Consider the following 21361-nt stretch of genomic DNA (forward strand, 5'->3'; position numbering starts at 1 on the left):
ATTTCCGGCTTTGCCCTCGCCTATTTCAGGTCATATCTATGAGGCAGATGTTTCTCAGTGAGCATGGGTGATTCAGTATCATCCCTAGCACCTATTCACTATGGTGTCACTCAGGGGTCAATTCTGGGCCCCATCCTTTTTTCCCTGTACATGCTTCCCTTTGGTGACATAATCCGTAATAATAACATTCAGTTTCACTGCTATGCAGATGACACAAAGCTTTATTTACCTATCAGACCAAGTGACCAAGCTAGCGTAGCTACCCTTTACAAGTGTCTTGCTGACATGAGATGTTGTACGTCTGACAATTTTCGCTTTCTGCCAATGCCGGCAAGGGTGGCTAGCTAGCTACCGAGCTACCTAGCTCGGTAGCTAGCCAGCCCATAGAGAGAGCATTGCATTGTGGGTTCTGTAGTCGACTTGAGATGCATCAGATTTCCACAACGATTTTCACATTTCATGTTGCTAACAACCGTATTATAACGACAATCTCAGATATTTTATCTCCCTGCGAGCCAGGACGCAGCCTAAGATCCTCTGGCAGGCACTGTTGGCCTTTCCAAAGTCTAGGTTGAAAACGAAAGGAGACCGGGCATTTGCCATTGGGGCCCCTAGACTTTGGAATGGCCTTCCAGAGAAGATCAGGCTTGCAGATTCTGTGCTTCTTTTTAAATCCCTGCTGAAGACACACTTTTATAAAGATGTATGATTTCAATGTATGATTTTAATTAGCTATATATTTTCAACAGTGGTCAAAGAGCTCTATTTTCATGTCATGCAACAAAAGTAAACGCCTGGAGTTTGCTAAACTTGGATTGGAACCGGTGCTATGGTCAGATGACATGAAAATAGAGCTCTTTAGCCATGCACACCAGTGGTGGGTTTTACATCTAAAGAAATATGCATATGCAGAAAATAACCCCATACCTACTGTAAAATATGGTGATGGATCTTTGATGTTATGTGGCTATTTTTCTTCCACTGGTCCTGGGGCTCTTGTTAAGGTCAATGGCATTATTAATTTTACCCAGTACTAGGACCCTCCGATGAACCATCAAACAGGCAAAGAGTCAATACAGGACTAAGATTGAATCGTACTACACTGGCTCTGACGCTCGTCGGATGTGGCAGGGCTTGAAAACGATTACAGACTACAAAGGGAAGCACAGCCGCGAGCTGCCCAGTGACACAAGCCTACCAGACGAGCTAAACCACTTCTATGCTCGCTTCGAGGCAAGCAACACTGAAGCATGCATGAGAGCACCAGCTGTTCCGGATGACTATGTGATCACGCTCTCCGTAGCCGATGTGAGTAAGACTTTTAAGCAGGTCAACATTCACAAGGCCGCAGGGCCAGACGGATTACCAGGACGTGTACTCCGAGCATGTGCTGACCAACTGGCAAGTGTCTTCACTGACATTTTCAACATGTCCCTGACTGAGTCTGTAATACCAACATGTTTCAAGCAGACCACCATAGTCCCCGTGCCCAAGGACTCTAAGATAACCTGCCTAAATGACTACCGACCCGTAGCACTGACGTCTGTAGCCATGAAGTGCTTTGAAAGGCTGGTCATGGCTCACATCAACAGCATTATCCCAGAAACCCTAGACCCACTCCAATTTGCATACCGCCCCAACAGATCCACAGATGATGCAATCTCTATTGCACTCCACACTGCCCTTTCCCACCTGGACAAGAGGAACACCTACGTGAGAATGCTATTCATTGACTACAGCTCAGCATTCAACACCATAGTGCCCTCTAAGCTCATCACTAAGCTAAGGATCCTGGGACTAAACACCTCCCTCTGCAACTGGATCCTGGACTTCCTGACGGGCCGCCCCCAGGTGGTAAGGGTAGGTAACAACACATCTGCCACACTGATCCTCAACACGGGGGCCCCTCAGGGGTGCGTGCTCAGTCCCCTCCTGTACTCTCTGTTCACCCATGACTGCATGGCCAGGCACGACTCCAACACCATCATTAAGTTTGCCGACGACACAACAGTGGTAGGCCTGATCACCGACAACGATGAGACAGCCTATAGGGAGGAGGTCAGAGACCTGGCCGTGTGGTGCCAGGACAACAACCTCTCCCTCAACGTGACCAAGACAAAGGAGATGATTGTGGACTATAGGAAAAAAAAGAGGACTGAGCACGACCCCATTCTCATCGACGGGGCTGTAGTGGAACAGGTTGAGAGCTTCAAGTTCCTTGGTGTCCACATCACCAACGAACTATCATGGTCCAAACACACCAAGACAGTCGTGAAGAGGACACGACAAAGCCTATTCCCCCTCAGGAGACTGAAAAGATTTGGCATGGGTCCTCAGATCCTCAAAAAATTCTACAGCTGCACCATCGAGAGCATCCTGACTGGTTGCATCACCGCCTGGTATGGCAACTGCTTGGCCTCCGACTGCAAGGCACTACAGAGGGTAGTGCGTACGGCCCAGTACATCACTGGGGCCAAGCTTCCTGCCATCCAGGACCTCTATACCAGGCGGTGTCAGAGGAAGGCCCTCAAAATTGTCAAAGACTCCAGCCACCCTAGTCATAGACTGTTCTCTCTGCTACCGCACGGCAAGCGGTACCGGAGTGCCAAGTCTAGGTCCAAAAGACTTCTCAACAGCTTCTACCCCCAAGCCATAAGACTCCTGAACAGCTAATCATGGCTACCCGGACTATTTGCACTGCCCCCCCACCCCATCCTTTTTACGCTGCTGCTACTCTGTTAATTATTTATGCATAGTCACTTTAACTCTACCCACATGTACATATTACTTCAACTACCTCAACTAGCCGGTGCCCCCGCACATTGACTCTGCACTGGTACCCCCCTGTATATATAGCCTCCCTACTGTTATTTTATTTTACTTTTTTTGTTGTTGTTTTATTTTTACTTTCTTTGTTAAAAATAAATGCACTGTTGGTTAAGGGCTGTAAGTAAGCATTTCACTGTAATGTTTGCACCTGTTCTATTCGGCGCATGTGACCAATAAAATTTGATTTGATTTGATTTGACTTGAACCCCATTGAAAACCTGTGGTTTGAATTGAAGAGGGCAGTCCATAAGCCCAGACGAAGAATATCAAGGATCTGGAAGGATTCTGTATGAAGGAATGGCCTAAGATCCCTCCCAATGTGTTCTCCAACTCATATTATTTTTAACAACTCAGTGTCGCTATCCTTGCAAGGTGAGGTATTGAAAGGTATTGAAAACAGGGGTGCCAATCATTTTGACCCCTATCTTTTTTAGAAAATTAAACAAAATATTTTTCTCTGAGCAATTGTATTAGTATAAAATAATATAATTTCCCAATTTTTTGGAGCATACAATATCGCTCAGTATTTATACAGTCTTTTTTGTTCCTTTTTATCAAGGGTGTCAATTATTTTGGACCTGACTGTATGTCCAACACATTGTCTTTATTCACTGTTTCACCTCCTTTTTATTGCCACGACAAGGGATTAAGCTTTGCTTAGAGCAAAGTAAGAAATACCTTGGTTCCCACTACCCAGAGAAAATCTTTATGGAATTTTCCACCCACGTCTTAAATAGCAACCTTTTGTGTGATTGCTATTCTGCACAAGGTTGGGAATGGGAATGGTTTATGAATTAGGAAAAGAGGGATTTATTTTCTGCTCCTTACCAGCTGCTCAGAGTGCTGCAACGATGGTCTCTCCTCTTCCTCCCCAATCTCCTCACTCTGGCTTCTCTTCTCTCCTCTTTTTCTTCTCTCCCCTCTTTCTCACGGCCAGCACCTGAGCACAGCATGGAGGAAAAGAATGGGAAGATATTAACATTTATATTAAGAAATCTTAACATCCATTTCATAGTCCTACTGAGATAGAGATCAGAAAACAGAAAATACTCTAACTGGTCCATCACAGCCTCTCCAGAGGGCTACAAACAGGCTTCTCTTACAAAACAGGGATTAGCCAATGTTTAGGCAGGTTACCAAGGACTGGTTACTGTAACACTAAACCACCCAGGTCTGCGTTGGAAAACCAACCTCAGAAACACATTCCACCACCTTAGAGTGACAGCTCCTCACATGAAAAACATCATTTTCATCTCACTACAACATGCCAATCAAACTCACCTCCCTATAGAGCGAGGAACGAGTAGATGGACCTACTGTAATTTCAGAGCAACAACAGACCTCCACGCAGCTAATGCCTTTAGAAACCTTCTCATCCCTCTGAGTCTGAACCACAACAACACAGACTGCTGTGTGGCTAATCAATCCAAGGCTGGCTGGGGCTGGGAACCTCCCTGCCATGCATGACATTGAGCAATGTTTTCAGTTTTCAGGCAGTTCTTGACTCACATTCTTGAACCCGGTGCCATGTAACACACCCCTCTGGTTTCACAGGAACACCCCAATATCTTGCCAAGGCATCTCCACGACATTACCTATACTTACAGTGGGGGAAAAAAGTATTTAGTCAGCCACCAATTGTGCAAGTTCTCCCACTTAAAAAGACGAGAGAGGCCTGTAATTTTCATCATAGGTACACGGCAACTATGACAGACAAAATGAGAAAAGAAATCCAGAAAATCACATTGTAGGATTTTTAATGAATTTATTTGCAAATTATTGCGGAAAATAAGTATTTGGTCAATAACAAAAGTTTCTCAATACTTTGTTATATACCCTTTGTTGGCAATGACACAGGTCAAACGTTTTCTGTAAGTCTTCACAAGGTTTTCACACACTGTTGCTGGTATTTTGGCCCATTCCTCCATGCAGATCTCCTCTAGAGCAGTGATGTTTTGGGGCTGTCGCTGGGCAACATGGACTTTCAACTCCCTCCAAAGATTTTCTATGGGGTTGAGATCTGGAGACTGGCTAGGCCACTCCAGGACCTTGAAATGCTTCTTACGAAGCCACTCCTTCGTTGCCCGGGCGGTGTTTTTGGGATCATTGTCATGCTGAAAGACCCAGCCACGTTTCATCTTCAATGCCCTTGCTGATGGAAGGAGGTTTTCACTCAAAATCTCACGATACATGGCCCCATTCATTCTTTCCTTTACACGGATCAGTCGTCCCTTTGCAGAAAAACAGCCCCAAAGCATGATGTTTCCACCCCCATGCTTCACAGTAGGTATGGTGTTCTTTGGATGCAACTCAGCATTCTTTGTCTTCCAAACACGACGAGTTGAGTTTTTACCAAAAAGTTCTATTTTGGTTTCATCTGACCATATGACATTCTCCCAATCCTCTTCTGGATCATCCAAATGCACTCTAGCAAACTTCAGACGGGCCTGGACATGTACTGGCTTAAGCAGGGGGACACGTCTGGCACTGCAGGATTTGAGTCCCTGGCGGCGTAGTGTGTTACTGATGGTAGGCTTTGTTACTTTGGTCCCAGCTCTCTGCAGGTCATTCACTAGGTCCCCCCGTGTGGTTCTGGGATTTTTGCTCACCGTTCTTGTGATCATTTTGACCCCACGGGTGAGATCTTGCGTGGAGCCCCAGATCGAGGGAGATATCAGTGGTCTTGTATGTCTTCCATTTCCTAATAATTGCTCCTACAGTTGATTTATTCAAACCAAGCTGCTTACCTATTGCAGATTCAGTCTTCCCAGCCTGGTGCAGGTCTACAATTTTGTTTCTGGTATCCTTTGACAGCTATTTGGTCTTGGCCATTGTGGAGTTTGGAGTGTGACTGTTTGTGGTTGTGGACAGGTGTCTTTTATACTGATAACAAGTTCAAACAGGTGCCATTAATACAGGTAACGAGTGGAGGACAGAGGAGCCTCTTAAAGAAGAAGTTACAGGTCTGTGAGAGCCAGAAATCTTGCTTGTTTGTAGGTGACCAAATACTTATTTTCCACCATAATTTGCAAATAAATTCATAAAAAATCCTACAATGTGCTTTTCTGGATTTTTTTTCCTCAATTTGTCTGTCATAGTTGACGTGTAGCTATGATGAAAATTACAGGCCTCTCTCATCTTTTTAAGTGGGAGAACTTGCACAATTGGTGGCTGACTAAATGCTTTTTCCCCCACTGTACGTGTGATTTGCAAGGAATACAGCCAATATTCCCTATCTGCAAATGCATGTGATTTCAGATTCGTCCTGTGACAAATGCATGCAAGTTCCAGGAGATAAGCTGCATGATAATGGAGGCTCTTTATTTTTCTCATACCTTGGCTTTCACTGCAAAGTCTGGTACCTAGCTAGTACATTCCACTGTGGAGTTGTTGCCAAATGACATAGGTGATTTCCATTTACAGAATGTCACATTATGAACTTTTATCTTACTCAGTCCATTGTTGAATACTTTTGTCATGGGACAGAGGGAGGGAAGGAGAGAGAGAGAGAGAGAAACAGAGCCTTATAGAGGAACGACAGCCAAATCACAAAGAGCCATTCATTCAGTCCCTAGTTCCACAGCTGGTTCTAATATAGAGCTAGGAGGGGCAGAGAGAGAGAGAGAGAGAGAGAGCCTACAATGATCACCCCATATTTACATACACAAATAAGAGAGAGAGAGAGAGAGAGAGAGAGATAAATAGACCATTAGATTTTTAGATTTTAGTCATTTAACAGACGCTCTTATCCAGAGCAATTAGGGTTAAGTGCCTTGCTCAAGGGCACATCGACAGATTTTTCACCTAGTCGGCTCGGGGATTAGAACCAGCGACCTTTCGGTTACTGGCACAACGCTCTTAACCACTAAGCTAACTGGACAATAGTACAGCATTTACTTAAGCATGTATTGTGAAAAGTCATTGATTCCAATGCAAAAAGTTGGCTTTTTACAAAAGATTACTTCAAAGTGAATGAATCACTGCACCTGAAGTGGTTAAAAAACTCCAAACAGTATCCAACTCCACAACAAAAACAACATAATGGCAGTTAAGAAAGATGTCAAACCTTTAAGAATACTTTGATATATATAAATATATATACACCCGCTCAAAAGTTTGGGGTCACTTAGAAATTCTTGTTTTAATGTGTCCATTAAAATAACACCAAATTGATCAGAAATACATTGTAGACATTGTTTATGTTGTAAATGGTTATTGTAGCTGGAAACGGCTGATAAAAAAAAAAAAAAATGAATATCTACATAGGCGTACAGAGGCCCATTATCAGCAACCATCAGTCCTGTGTTCCAATGGCACGTTGTGTTTGCTAATCCAAGTTTATCATTTTAAAAGGCTAACACTTTTGAACGGTAGTGTATATATAAACAGTTTCTGGAAGACTGGTTTCAGTCTCCACTATAACCAACAGCATTTGACAAACTCCACAACAAAAATAAACATTTACCACAAGGGAAGTTAACAGCCACATCAAAACTTTACAATGAAATACAATTTCTTGTAGTATAAATAGTAGTTTTAGGAGGACGGCTTGAGTAAGTCCTCTGGTTTCAGTCTCAGTATTATAACCAACAGCAGCGTTGTGGACCCTTAGGATCCAGCTCTAGCTTAAGATCTTTTTGGTTATGCCTTTAGGAGTATCTCGTCTTCTTTCAAACTCTGGTCAAGTTGATACGTTACAGCCAAGAAAATAAGCCTAAAAACAAACATAATGGTGTCTGAGGCCCTGTTGTGGATCCAGACACTGTCAGAGAGCAGAAATACAAACAGGCAGGCCCAGTGATGATAAGCGACCAATGTCTGGAAGTCTGTGTACATGTCTTAGTCTCCTACTCTTATCAGTCATCACAAATCTATAAAAATGTGATTATATCATACTAGAAAGCATCAGTAAATATCACAATAGAGTATAATAACAGTGTAATAACTAGTCTATACAGATTATAAAATGTCATCACTAAACTAAAAGACAGTATATACCAATGTGTATGTAGTGCCCAGTGTTATGAGGTAGGAGGTAGGCTATGCAAACTTTTGTGTACATTCTTGTTTTTGTGAAAGAGTCAAACAGTTCTGAAGAGATAGGTTAACACACACTCCCACGTCTGCACCCGCTACCCTTTCATCGCACAGCTGAAAACACACAGACACACACGGGCACAGATGCACGCACACACACACATACACACACACGCACACACTCCAGGATCCTTTGAGCCCATGGGACTCCCACAGATCCACAAACACAGCTGAATCATTTCAGTTCATTGTTTCAGGTATAAGCTCTGAAGAAACAAATATGGAGGGCATACAGTAACTCTGTTCTCATCTTCCATCTAAACATGCTGGGAAATTGTAGGGGTGAGTACCAAATCCACCATGACAGTAGTAACCTTTCAACAGCAGCAGTGAGATGAAAACATGCACCCACTCAAAATATAAAATTACCCTGCAAAGGCACCCAACACCACAACCCCTCAACACTAGACCCCAGACTGGAAGAGGGCACATCATGGGTAACACTTTTTCACTGTACATTATAAAGGATATACACTACCGTTCAAAAGTTTGGGGTCACTTAGAAATGTCCTTGTTTTCGATTTTTTTTTTTTTTTTTTTGTCCATTAAAATAACATCAAATTGATCAGAAATACAGTGTAGACATTGTTAATGTTGTAAATGGCTATTGTAGCTGAAAACGGCTGATTTTTTATGGAATATCTACATAGGCATACAGAGGCCCATTATCAGAGAAAAAGCCATATCTCAGACTAGCCAATAAAAAGAAAAGATTAAGATGGGCAGTCTGAGATATGGCTTTTTCTTTGCAACTCTGCCTAGAAGGTCAACATCCCGGATTCGCCTCTTCACTGTTGATGTTGAGACTGGTGTTTTGCGGGTACTATTTAATGAAGCTGCCAGTTGAGGACCTGTGAGGCGTCTGTTTCTCAAACTAGACACTCTAATGTATTTGTCCTCTTGCTCAGTTGTGCACCGGGGCCTCCCACTCCTCTTTCTATTCTGGTTAGAGCCAGTTTGCGCTGTTCTGTGAAGGGAGTAGTACACAGCGTTGTACGAGATCTTCAGTTTCTTGGCAATTTCTCACATGGAATAGCCTTCATTTCTCAGAACAAGAATAGACTGACGAGTTTCCGAAGAAAGTTCTTTGTTTCTGGCCATTTTGAGCCTGTAATGGAACCCACAATTGCTGATGCTCCAGATACTCAACTAGTCTCAAGAAGGCCAGTTTTATTGCTTCTTTAATCAGCACAACAGTTTTCAGCTGTGCTAACATAATTGCAAAAGGGTTTTCTAATGATCAATTAGCCTTTTAAAATTACATTTACATTTTACATTTTAGTCATTTAGTAGACGCTCTTATCCAGAGCGACTTACAGTTAGGGAGTGCATACATTTTTCATACTGGCCCCCCGTGGGAATCGAACCCACAACCCTGCCGTTGCAAGCGCCATGCTCTACCAACTGAGCTACAGGAAAATGATAAACTTGGATTAGCAAACACAACGTGCCATTGGAACACAGGACTGATGGTTGCTGATAATGGGCCTCTGTACGCCTATGTAGATATTTCATTAAAAAGCAGCCGTTTCCAGCTACATTAGCCATTTACAATATGAACAATGTCTACACTGTATTTCTGATCAATTTGATGTTATTTTAATGGACAAAAAATTGTGACCCCAAACTTTTGAACGGTAGTGTATATCATTGATGTGGCATTAAAATGGCTTATTGTGTGATTGCCTGAGGTCTGATGAAGAAAGGGTTACAGGAAAAGCAGCTCCATCTCTGTATTCCCTCAGGACCCAGAAACAACCCAGTCACTTCCTCCAAGCCCAGGAGAAAAAGTAACAAGGAAAGGGAGAGGGAAAATGAGACAGAGAGGGAGAAAGAATGAGGGAGTAAAGTAAAGAGAGAGGAGGAGGAGAGTGGGGGTACAGTATGTGAGTGAAAGAGGGGTGGGGGTGTGTGTGAACAACAAGAGTGGCGAGACTGGAGTGGGGGAGAGAAAGAAAAGAGGGAGGGAGAGGAGAATAACTTCTAGATGGAAACTTCTAGAATGGGAACAGCATGACTGTTCTAAGATTTAGAATCCACCAGTATGAATCATTGAAACGCCCAGCGGCCACACCATAACGTGCCAAAACAGGGCTGACCTCACAGGGATTCAAGAGGGTTTAGAGGAGCTCTTGACCAAGGGTGAATTATGTTTCAAAAGATCTTTCCTCATCATCTGAACTGGTTCCGCCTATAAGATTACGATCATATTTTGAACATTCCACTACTGGTTTAAGGATGAAAAGAGCCTCACAATAGAAACACAACATACAAAGAGGCAGTACTTTTAGTTACTAAATTAAGCTGAATGCTATTTTGTCAGCATCTAGGCTACTTATGATTGACCTCAGTCCAATGTGTATAATACTGTGTAAAAAAAACTGGAACAAAACATGGGAAAAGAGGAACTATTATGAAAACTCTTTTAGAAAACAATAAATACATACATCATGCTGGTGTTACATCATTTGCAGGAGGAGAATCCTTCATTGCTCTTTCTGTATCTGCTGGAGACTGTTGTATGTGACCCTAACTCTCATTCTAACAGATGGCTTAATTTAGCCAACCGGTCATGAATTAGTAATTCACAAATGAATTACTGGTCTCTACTCAGAAGTGGCAAATATGGAAGCCATTTATCATCATGTGGTTACTTTACAAGTAAAGCACTCTTTTTAGAACAAATGTTGTGCAACATTCACATGATAAACAAGACTTTCACATGTGCATATGGAGGACAGATGCTCTCATATGACCAGGGTACAACAAATGACTGTGAGGGCGATGTGCTTCTGAATGACTAATAGTGGGTTTGAACTAGGAACAGTGAAGCCAAATCAAATTTTTCTAATCAAATCGAATTGTATTTGTGAAATGCTTCATAACATTTACATTTAAGTCATTTAGCAGACGCTCTTATCCAGAGCGACTTACAAATTGGTGCATTCAACTTAGGATAACCAGTGGGACAACCACATCTTGATCACAGTAAGTACACTTCTTCAAACAAGCAGCTGTGAGCAAAGTCAGTGCAATCAGGGATAACTACATCTCGATCACAATAAGTACATTAAGTACATAAATAGGTATAAACAGGTATTGATGAACAGTGAAATGCATACTTACAGGCCCTTCCCAACAATGTAGAGAAAAAGAAAGATAAATAATAGAAAAGTAATAACACATAATAATAAAAGTAATAATAAATACACAATGAGTAACGTTAACTTGGCTATATAGACGGGGTACCAGTACTGAGTCGATGTGCAGGGGTACGAGGTAATTGAGGTAGATATGTACATATAACTAGGAATAAAATGACTAGGCAACAGGATAGATAATAAACAGTAGCAAGCAGCAGCATATGTTACGAGTCAAAAAAAGTTTGTGCAAAAAGGGTCAATGCAGATAGTTAAATGGTTAACCAAATAGCTACCCGGACTAACTATTTAGCAGTCTTATGGCTTGGGGGTAGAAGCTGTTCAGGGTCCTATTGTTTCCAGACTTGGTGCATCGGTACCGCTTGCCACGCGGTACCAGAGAGAACAGTCTATGACTTGGATGGCTGGAGTCGTATACATTTTTTAGGGCCTTCCTCTGACACCGCCTGGTATAGTGGTCCTGGATGGCAGAGAGCTCGGCCCCAGTGATGTACTACCCTCTTTAGCGCTTTGCGATCGGATGTCAAGCAGTTGCCATACCAAGCGATGACGCAGCCAGTCAAGATGCTTTCAATGGTGCAGCTGTAGAACTTTTTGAAGATCTAAGGGCTCATGCCAAATCTTTTCAGCCTCCTGAGGGTTAAAAGGTGTTGTCGTGCTCTCTTCACGACTGTGTTGGTGTGTTTGGACCATGATAGATCCTTAGTGATGTGGACACCGAGGAACTTGAAGCTCTTGACCTGCTCCACTACAGCCCCGTCGATGTGAATGGGGGCGTGCTCGGCCCTCTGTTTCCTGTAGTCCACGATCAGCTCTTTTGTCTTGCTGACGTTGAGAGGTTGTTGTCCTGGCACCACACTGCCAGGTCTCTGACCTGCTTCCTATGGGCTGTCTCATCCTTTCAAAGCATTTAATGGCTACAGATGTGAGTGCTACTGGGTAATAGTCATTTAGACAGGTCACCTTGGCGTTCTTGGGCTGCTTGAAGCATGTACAGTTGAAGTCGGAAGTTTACATACACCTTAGCCAAATACATTTAAACTCAGTTTTTCACAATTCCTGACATTTAATCCTAGTAAAAAGTCCCTGTCTTAGGTCAGTTAGGATCACCACTTTATTTTAAGAATGTGAAATGTCAGAATAATAGTAGAGAGAATTATTTATTTCAGCTTTTATTTCTTTGGGGGTCAGAAGTGGGTCAGAAGTTTACATACACTCAATTAGTATTTGGTAGCATTGCCTTTAAATTGTTTAACTTGGGTCAAACGTTTCGGGTAGCCTTCCACAAGCTTCCCACAATAAGTTGGGTGAATTTTGGCCCATTCCTCCTGACAGAGCTGGTGTAACTGAGTCAGGCTTGTAGGCCTCCTTGCTAGTACATGCTTTTTCAGTTCTGCCCACAAATGTTCTATAGGATTGAGGTTAGGGCTTTGTGATGGCCACTCCAATACCTTGACTTTGGTGTCCTTAAGCCATTTTGCCACAACTTTGGAAGTATGCTTGGGGTCATTGTCCATTTGAAGACCCATTTGCGACCAAGCTTTAACTTCCTGACTGATGTCTTGAGATTTTGCTTCAATATATCCACATAATTTTCCTTCCTCATGATGCCATCTATTTTGTGAAGTGCACCAGTCCCTCCTGCAGCAAAGCACCCCCACAGCATGATGTTGCCACCCCCGTGCTTCATAGTTGGGATGGTGTTCTTTGGCTTGCAAGCCGCCCCCTTTTTCCTCCAAACATAACGATGGTCATTACGGCCAAACAGTTCTATTTTTGTTTCATCAGACCAGAGTCCATTTCTCCAAAAAGTATGATCTTTGTCCCCATGTGCAGTTGCAAACCGTAGTCTGTCTTTTTTATGGCGGTTTTGGCTTCTTCCTTGCTGAGCACGTTTTACTGTGGATATAGATCATTTTGTCCCTGTTTCCTCCAGCATCTTCACAAGGTCCTTTGCTGTTGTTCTGGGATTGATTTGCACTTTTCGCACCAAAGTACGTTCATCTCTAGGAGACAGAACGCGTCTCCTTCCTGAGCAGAATGATGGCTGCGTGGTCCCATGGTGTTTATACTTGCGTACTATTGTTTGTACAGATGAACGTGGTACCTTCAGGCATTTGGAAATTGCTCCCGAGGATGAACCAGACTTGTGGAGGTCTATAATTTTTTTTCTGAGGTCTTGGCTGATTTCTTTTGATTTTCCCATGATGTCAAGCAAAGAGACACTGAGTTTGAAGGTAGGCCTTGAAATACATCCACAGGTACACCTCCAATTGACTCAAATTATGTCAATTGGCCTATCAGAAGCTTCTAAAGCCATGACATCATTTTCTGGAATTTTCCAAGCTGTTTAAAGGCTTAGTGTATGTAAACTTCTGACCCACTGGAATTGTGATACAGTGAATTATAAGTGAAATAATCTGTCTGTAAACAATTGTTGGAAAAATTACTTGTGTCATGTACAAAGTAGATGTCCTCATCGACTTGTCAAAACTATAGTTTGTTAACAAGAAATGGTTGAGTGGTTGAAAAACAAGTTTTAATGACTCCAACCTAAGTGTATGTAAAATTCCGACTTCAACTGTAGGTATTACAGACTGGGTCAGGGAGAGGTTGAAAATGTCAGTGAAGCAATAACCCAGCCAGTGCTGACACTACGGCCACTCTCCAAGTTGTGTAGCCTATGCCCTGTTACTGCAAGCAAATAGGACGACTGTTTTTAACATTAAGGAGGGGTGGTATTGAGAAAGAAAGACGGCATGCTGCAGAAATAGTCTGGCCTATACAGCCATGGAGTGGCCTTACTGCCTGGCCTCAGCCCTGCCTGCCTGCTCACATTACGTCTGGAACAGGAGAAGAATAAACATCAGCATCACAGCTGCCATTGGTCATTGTGTTGACCCCTCCAAAAGGAAACTGCCTGGCCAAGGGTGGGGCCCAGGGACAGGAATTGCAACAGAAACAAAAAAAGAAAAAACATGCGCATTAGAGAGAGAGTGAGAGAGAGAGATGGAAGGAATGGGAGAGAGACAGAGTGTGAGAGACAGAGTGAGAGAAAGAGAGAGAGGGAGAGAGAGAATTCCTGGGCAGAGCGGGACGTAGAGGGATTAGGATTGACGGAGGCCAGAGCCAGTGTTCTGGAATGATTTCGGGAAGGTTCAGGGGGAGACTGAGACGAAGACCAGAGCAGAGCTGTTAGTCCGGTCACGCAGGAGAAAGCTGGTCAGATTTACAGCAGTGTTGGGGTTAAAACCTCAGGTCAGTGGAGTGAGTCAGTGGTGGTCACATGCAGCACAGTGGGGCAACGGAAGGAAGTAGTCAAGCACTGAAGCACTGTTGATGTGTCTAAGTGATCAGTTCACTGGGATCCTCATTGGTTGTTTCCTGACTGACTCAATGAGTGAAGTAAATTAGATAACAGCAAGCAGATAATGATTTCATGCTTCCTAGGACTCTACATGCATGATCAAGGCATATGTTGACTGAAAACATTACAGGATTGGTCTCTGCCTGTAGGTCTGGATAAATAAGTAGCGGTATTAACCTTCAATGGCCAAATCCCCCAATCTGGCCCCATTCTAATATCAGAGCTATGTAATCATCCCCTGCTAAAGCTAAATACATCTGCACCTCTACACAGCAATGACTGATTAGCACAGTCATAAGCAAGGCACTATAGCCTACATGCTTCACCAAAACAGTTATTAATACTGATGGAGAATTTGATGATAAGTTACTCTCATATTAATGTAAAAAATATTGATATTCTATCAATAAAAGGTGCACAAACTGATCAATTTTTCCATCAAAACTTATGTTTGTGTGAAATTTGCATAAAACTATACATTATGTCCAAATGAGTGTGTATTTGAGCTGTAGCCCATTACACCTCCTGTGGCAGTAGTGTAATGCTCAAGTATAACATGCCTTTCTGTGCAGAAGTAAAAGGCTTTCGGCTCACTGAATCAGTAACAATTGTTCATTGACTGAGGCGATAGGACTAGTGTCCAGACTCCACATGAGGACATGTAAAATGGCACAGAGTGAAATATAACTTGACGGCCTACACCTATTAACTCTGTAATGATATTCCACAACCTAATTCAAAGTGATAGGCAACTCAAAAAAAATTGATTCAGCTGAACAGAGGGGTGTCAGCAAGGGGACAGTCTGGCCTGCTGTGACCTGTCCGCAAATTCGAATAAATCCAGACAATCACAGACATGTAGCTTCATGCAGGTTCAGGGCGTAATTCCATTAGTCTATCTAAACCATTTAAATGCCCAGCATGTGGTCCATCGCTACAAATGGGCTTTATAACCTTGCATTCCTCCATTTGGAATTCCACTACAGCACCCCTCGTTCCAAACGTTGTAATCGGGAATGTGGTCCTGGTCAGTGAGACAGTAGGCTACACATTCCATCCCTGCTGCTGCTGGCAGGAGCATGGGATAACTCCAACTGGGCACCTTAAATTCTAGGACACCTATGGAGACCTGTGTTGGTCACCTATAAGTAGGCCTAGTCTGTGTGAAAGTAGACCGCTATCAAGTGACCAATGATTGATCAAAGGACCCCATAAAATGATATGGGCCTATCTAGACTGTAGCCTATTCCCACAAAAGGACACTTGGGTTGTGCCCATCTTCTTCAAAGTTCAACAGTTTAATAATGACCAATAGACAAACCGTGAAAATCATTAGTAGGCTATTAGGCCTACAGGCGTTAAATGTTCTTCCAGACACTGCTTCTTCTAGAGAGGAGGAAAAACCTATAGAATGAATTCAACTTTTTGTTGAGGCATTCCTCACTTAGGCGCTGTAGCTTTTGAGACAGACATCCGTTCACTGAACTGATCACTCTGACCACCAGTCACGGACAGGCGGTTAAACCAGACCAAAGTTTAGGGCAGAGCCGCAATGAGAAAGTGATGAACATCTGGAAGTAGGCTAATGAAAAGTGGAAGAATGGAAGGACCCCACCCTCTCCCTGGAGTCACGGCAATCACGGAGTTTTCTTTTAATGAGGTAATCATCTTAAAGTATTCAGGAATTCAACTTCAAAACTACCTTTGATTGAAGAAAGAACCTAATCGAAAAAACTTTTAGTTGAAGTTCCACATTTAAAAAAGTTTAGCCTAAAAAGTGAGTGTGGCAAGTTTCCAAAATGTTCCAGAATGCAAATATTAACTAAAAACCTTCCTCCAATTTGAACAATAACCTCAGTGAAAAAGTGAGACCGCTCTCTCAGCCGTCAATTAAATTCAGCCAACATGACCTATTAACACAAAACGTCTCAGGGATAACACACGCGCCAGTACCCAATGCATTGTGTGCGCTACCTCGAGGAGCGCATTATCGCCAATGATGCTCAGCCAAATAGCCTACTAGGCACGAGAAGAAAACCACTCATTAGGTCATTAATACTTATAGAAATATGTAGGGAAAAGTGCACACCAATTCATACAAACATATCACAGTTAAATAGGTGGAGAATGGGCAATAAGAGACCCGTTACTTCTAGAAGTAAGACAAAAACCGGGGAATGGATAGGACAAAAGAAATCTTATGCAAGACACCATTTTGGACTTATTAATTGAGCAAATCTTAACATACAGGCTGCAGGGAATTAAGAATATATTATCTTATCAAAAGGCTGTTGTCCTTACCTATCCTTATAAATCCGTTCAGACGTCTTGGGCCAGGAGCGCTCACTGACATGGAGACAAAAACACTGCAGCCAAGCGGTTCAGAACCCCCTCCCTCCGCTCTTAAAGGGCCAGGAGCGCCTTTAGACCGGATTAGTACCTTAGGCTAGAAACCCCATTCCACTCAGACATCTCTGCATATTCATTCAAAATGGTAAAATGTAAGAGTTGGAATAAGAGAGTCGTCGTATTAATGGCTCAGTGTGTAACTTATAAAATATAGCCTAATGCACGAGTATAAGCTAAAGTCCGTCAGCATTGCTCTTTCTTTCCATATATTTTTATTTATTGGTTACTGTATGGAGAATATGGTTCCCGTAACATGACGTCATAATTTAGTCTCCCCTGGAATCAACCCCTGTCTTACAGAAGACTACATAGTCGATTGAGGGACGTAAATACGTGGTTACTGTTTTACAGAAAATGGATACACCACAGCTATATCACTGATTGATTCATGCGTAAAATGTGTGTGTGTGTGTGTTTATTGAAGTGGTAATGTATAACGTGTTACTTATCAATAACACACACTACATCCATATGGTGGGCGTTTGCTTTGGCAGACAAACATTATGGCTACGATGTGAGGCACACCGGCACAGGAAATTAATTGCACGTGAAAAATAACAGAAAGGGACGCATACTCCGGCTTGAGCCGACATCAGGATCAAATAGAGATCTGAGGGGTCCGCTCTGCATCGTCTGGCCAATACTTAGGGTGGTTCATGGCTGCAAAGATGCGTCCTGAGAGCCAGATGACTATACCCTTTCAATTGCTCCAGGATAACCCATCCATAGCCTATTCATAACCCATCTCTTTGTCCTCTACATCATTTTTTAAATTAATCAATAATATGCCATATGTCGACAAACATATAAATTAGATACCCAACTGCATTATTAACACAATATATAGCCTATCAATTAATAAACTAAGGTGTTTAAACATTTAGTTGTGTAATATTTCCCCTGCTGGCTAAATCCAGTCCAGGGACTCATATTCCCAGGGTAGTGAAACCATGTGTCTAGAATGACAGACCCTCTCAAGGTCATATACAGTGTCAAGGTTACATACAGTGCATTCGGAAAGTGCTCAGACCCCTTGACTTTTTCCACATTTAGTTACATTACAGCCTTATTCTAAAAATTTTTTTTTTTTTAATCCTCAATATACACACAATACCCGATAAAGACAAAGCGAAAACAAGTTTTTTGAAATGTTTGCAAATGTATTTAAAGTAAAAACAGAAATACCTTATTTACATAAGTATTCAGACAATTTGCTATGAGACTCGAAAATGAGCTCAGGTGCATCCTGTTTCCATTGATCATCCTTGAGACGTTTCTACAACTTGATTGGAGTCCACCTGTGGTAAATTAAATTGATTGGACATGATTTGGAAAGGCACACAACTGTCTATATAAGGTCCCACAGTTGACAGCGCATGTCAGAGCAAAAACCAAGGCATGAGGTCGAAGGAATTGTCTGTAGAGCTCCGAGACAGAATTGTGTCGAGGCACAGATCTGGGGCAGTGTACCAAAACATTTATGCAGCATTGAAAGTCCCCAAGAACACAGTGGCCTCCATCATTCTTAAATGGAAGAAGTTTGGAACCACCAAGACGCTTCCTAGAGCTGGCTGCCCGGCCAAACTGAGCAATCGGGAAGAAGGGCCTTGGTCAGGGAGGTGACCAAGAACCCGATGGTCACTCTGACAGATCTCAAGAGTTCCTTTGTGGAGATGGGAAAAAACCTTCCAGAAGGACAACCATCTCTGCAGCACTCCACTAAATCAGGCCTTTATGGTAGAGTGGCCAGACGTAAGCCACTCAGGAGTGGCTTCTGGACAAGTCTCTGAATGTCCTTGAGTGGCCCAGCCAGAGCCCGGACTTGAACCCAATCTAACATCTCTGGAGAGACCTGAAAATAGCTGTGCAGCGATGCAAACTCCCCAAATACAGGTGTGCCAAGCTTGTACCGTCATACCCAAGAAGACTCAAGGCTGTAATTGCTGCCAAAGGTGCTTCAACAAAGTACTGAGTAAAGGGTTTGAATAATTATGTAAATTTGATGTTTTTTATTTTTAATACATTTGCTAAAATTTCTTAACCAGTTTTTGCTTTTGTCATTATGGGGTATTGTGTGTAGGTTGATAAGGGAAAAAAACAATTTAATCTATTTTAGAATAAGGTTGTAGCGTAACAAAATGTGGAAGAGTCAAGGGGTCTGAATACTTTCCGAATGCACTAATAAAAGCAGACTGTTAAGATTGAAAGCCGACCTCTTAAGATTGAGAGAACATTTTAATACAAAGCAGTACAAAAAAACAGAATAAGTGAATAAATAAAAATAGTCGTTCTTTTCCTGACTGGTAAAAATGCAGTTTTAGACAAGCCTTGTGAAAATACAACAAGCAGAGAAAATAGAGTAGTTACAGACAGTGGTACGCAGTTGTGGCAGTGTGAATACAGTATAGTGCAATACAATAAAGGAGACACAGTCCAATACAGTAGTTAAAATTACCTACATTATATATTTCCACCAACCACAGCGTTGAGGATGAATTCCAGAACATGTGGAGTGTTTCTGTCAGCACATCACATCCAGGCAGGAGGAGAACAGTTCAGGACATGAAACATAGCCGATAATAATGACAATGTGTGATCTACTGCATATCTACGTCAGTACATAGTTGTGTGTGTGTGAGAGTGAATGTCATTGCCAGACTGGCAGTGCTTACTATGTGAACATCAGTGATGCGACAGTGTTTTTGGTCAGTGCAGTAAAAATTTCAGTGTCACCAGAGGCCATTTTTAACGCTCCCTCTCTTCCCAAAGCCAAATCTTCTCTCTAACCTACAATGTGTCCATTGTATGCTTATCTAGAGCGGTGGGGCCTCTAATGATCAAAATGTCATACTTCTTCATAATGAATTCCTGTCCTGATACAGGGTATATGAAAAGGAGAACTCAGTAGTTAAAGAATGTCAGTTATTTGGTATGAGGATCGTTGAGTACAGAACGACTCCCTGGGACCATTTAATGACTACGTCTGGCAGCAACTGGTCACACACAAATTCATTAAGGCCATTCCACAGCAAACATGACACATACACAAGCAAATGGAAAGAAGCCTAGATCCTGTGCAGTTGGGGCAAGACACACTCAAACACAAACTTCCAAGCGCACACATTCAAACGCAGCCCAAAACAAACACACAATTAAGGAAGCGCCTAGGAGTTGTTTGAACTCTCCAGTTCTGGAAAAGCTACAATTAAACTGAGCGGAGATGAACAGAGAGGGAGAGGCATCATTCTGGGTCCTCTTCAATGCAGAGAGACTCCTCCTGAAAGCTGGTCTCTGTAAAAGCCCAGGAGAAAGAGACATGGTCCAAATGACTATGTTTACAGTGCAGATAAACTTCCAGTATAAACAGAGGGAGCTTTTCCTATAGGAGTGTGAGAGACAGAGAGGAGAGGAAGACCAGAAAGGAGTGAGTGAGGCGGGAGAGAGGTGGTATGGCCTGACGGGAGAGAGGTGGTATGGCCTGACGGGAGGAGAGGTGGTATGGCCTGACGGGAGAGAGGTGGTATGGCCTGACGGGAGAGAGGTGGTATGGCCTGACGGGAGAGAGGTGGTATGGCCTGACGGGAGAGAGGTGGTATGGCCTGGCGGGAGAGAGGTGGTATGGCCTGACGGGAGAGAGGTGGTATGGCCTGACGGGAGAGAGGTGGTATGGCCTGGCGGGAGAGAGGTGGTATGGCCTGGCGGGAGAGAGGTGGTATGGCCTGGCGGGAGAGAGGTGGTATGGCCTGACGGGAGAGAGGTGGTATGGCCTGACGGGAGAGAGGTGGTATGGCCTGACGGGAGAGAGGTGGTATGGCCTGACGGGAGAGAGGTGGTATGGCCTGACGGGAGAGAGGTGGTATGGCCTGACGGGAGAGAGGTGGTATGGCCTGACACTGGGGGGGGGGGTTGGAATAACAAGCTTGGGAGATGGAGGATGATGGTGTGTGTGTTTAGGATAGACAGTTGGTGTGTGAAGGGGGTGGGGGAGACAGACAGACCAGTTGAAATCAAGAGTATGTATGTCTCAAGCGCTTGGTTTCTTCTCTGTTGAGGAGGTCTGCTGTGCGTCAACAGTCCCCCCTGCGGAGACTGGACCTACTGAAGGAATTTCTGTGAAGACATAAAAAGATAAGACAGATGAAATGTTATCTGGACCAGGGTTTTGCAATGTGTGGATGAAGGAGCCTCTTAATTGCTGGTATGGTGTATGTCATTTTCTGTTCTGGCAGGTGTGGCTGTGGTGTATCTGGTTGTGATTAGAAATCCTCCAGCCCTCTAACACTCACATAAGACACGCAGCTGGCTCCAAAAAGCCCCAGTCAAAACCAACCAACAATGTGCTGAGACTTTCCAAAACAAATCTGCTGAGATTATTGAAGCAGCTGCATTGTGTGTGGATGAAGTGGTACTACTAGTGGTACTCAGTGGGGTGTGATGCATTTTTGTGTGACTACGCGTATGTAAAGTGTCGAGTTACTACAGTGTTTTTAAAAGCAGA

The 21361-nt window shown here is 43.1% G+C and overlaps 2 protein-coding genes across 2 annotated transcripts in view; both read right to left on the reverse strand.

Annotated features, from left to right (window-relative positions):
- LOC311104279 (KN motif and ankyrin repeat domain-containing protein 2-like) overlaps positions 1-16803 on the reverse strand; it is a 32373-nt gene extending 15570 nt beyond the window's left edge. The window contains exons 1-2 of the mRNA XM_084146069.1: positions 16756-16803; positions 3658-3769 (exon numbers count right to left, since the gene is read on the reverse strand). The gene's annotated coding sequence lies outside the window, so the exon portion shown is untranslated. The remainder of the gene's footprint in view (positions 1-3657; positions 3770-16755) is intronic.
- A 2282-nt stretch (positions 16804-19085) lies between these two features.
- The window catches only part of LOC311104366 (dedicator of cytokinesis protein 7-like), a 49654-nt gene continuing 47378 nt past the window's right edge, over positions 19086-21361 (reverse strand). Inside the window, exon 45 of the mRNA XM_084146182.1 lies at positions 19086-20973. Coding sequence (XP_084002308.1) covers positions 20931-20973 — 43 coding nt within the window. The 3' untranslated portion in view covers positions 19086-20930. The remainder of the gene's footprint in view (positions 20974-21361) is intronic.

The sequence above is a fragment of the Coregonus lavaretus genome (genome assembly GCF_964263955.1).
Source record: "Coregonus lavaretus genome assembly, chromosome: 28".
Classification (NCBI taxonomy): Eukaryota; Metazoa; Chordata; class Actinopteri; order Salmoniformes; family Salmonidae; genus Coregonus; species Coregonus lavaretus.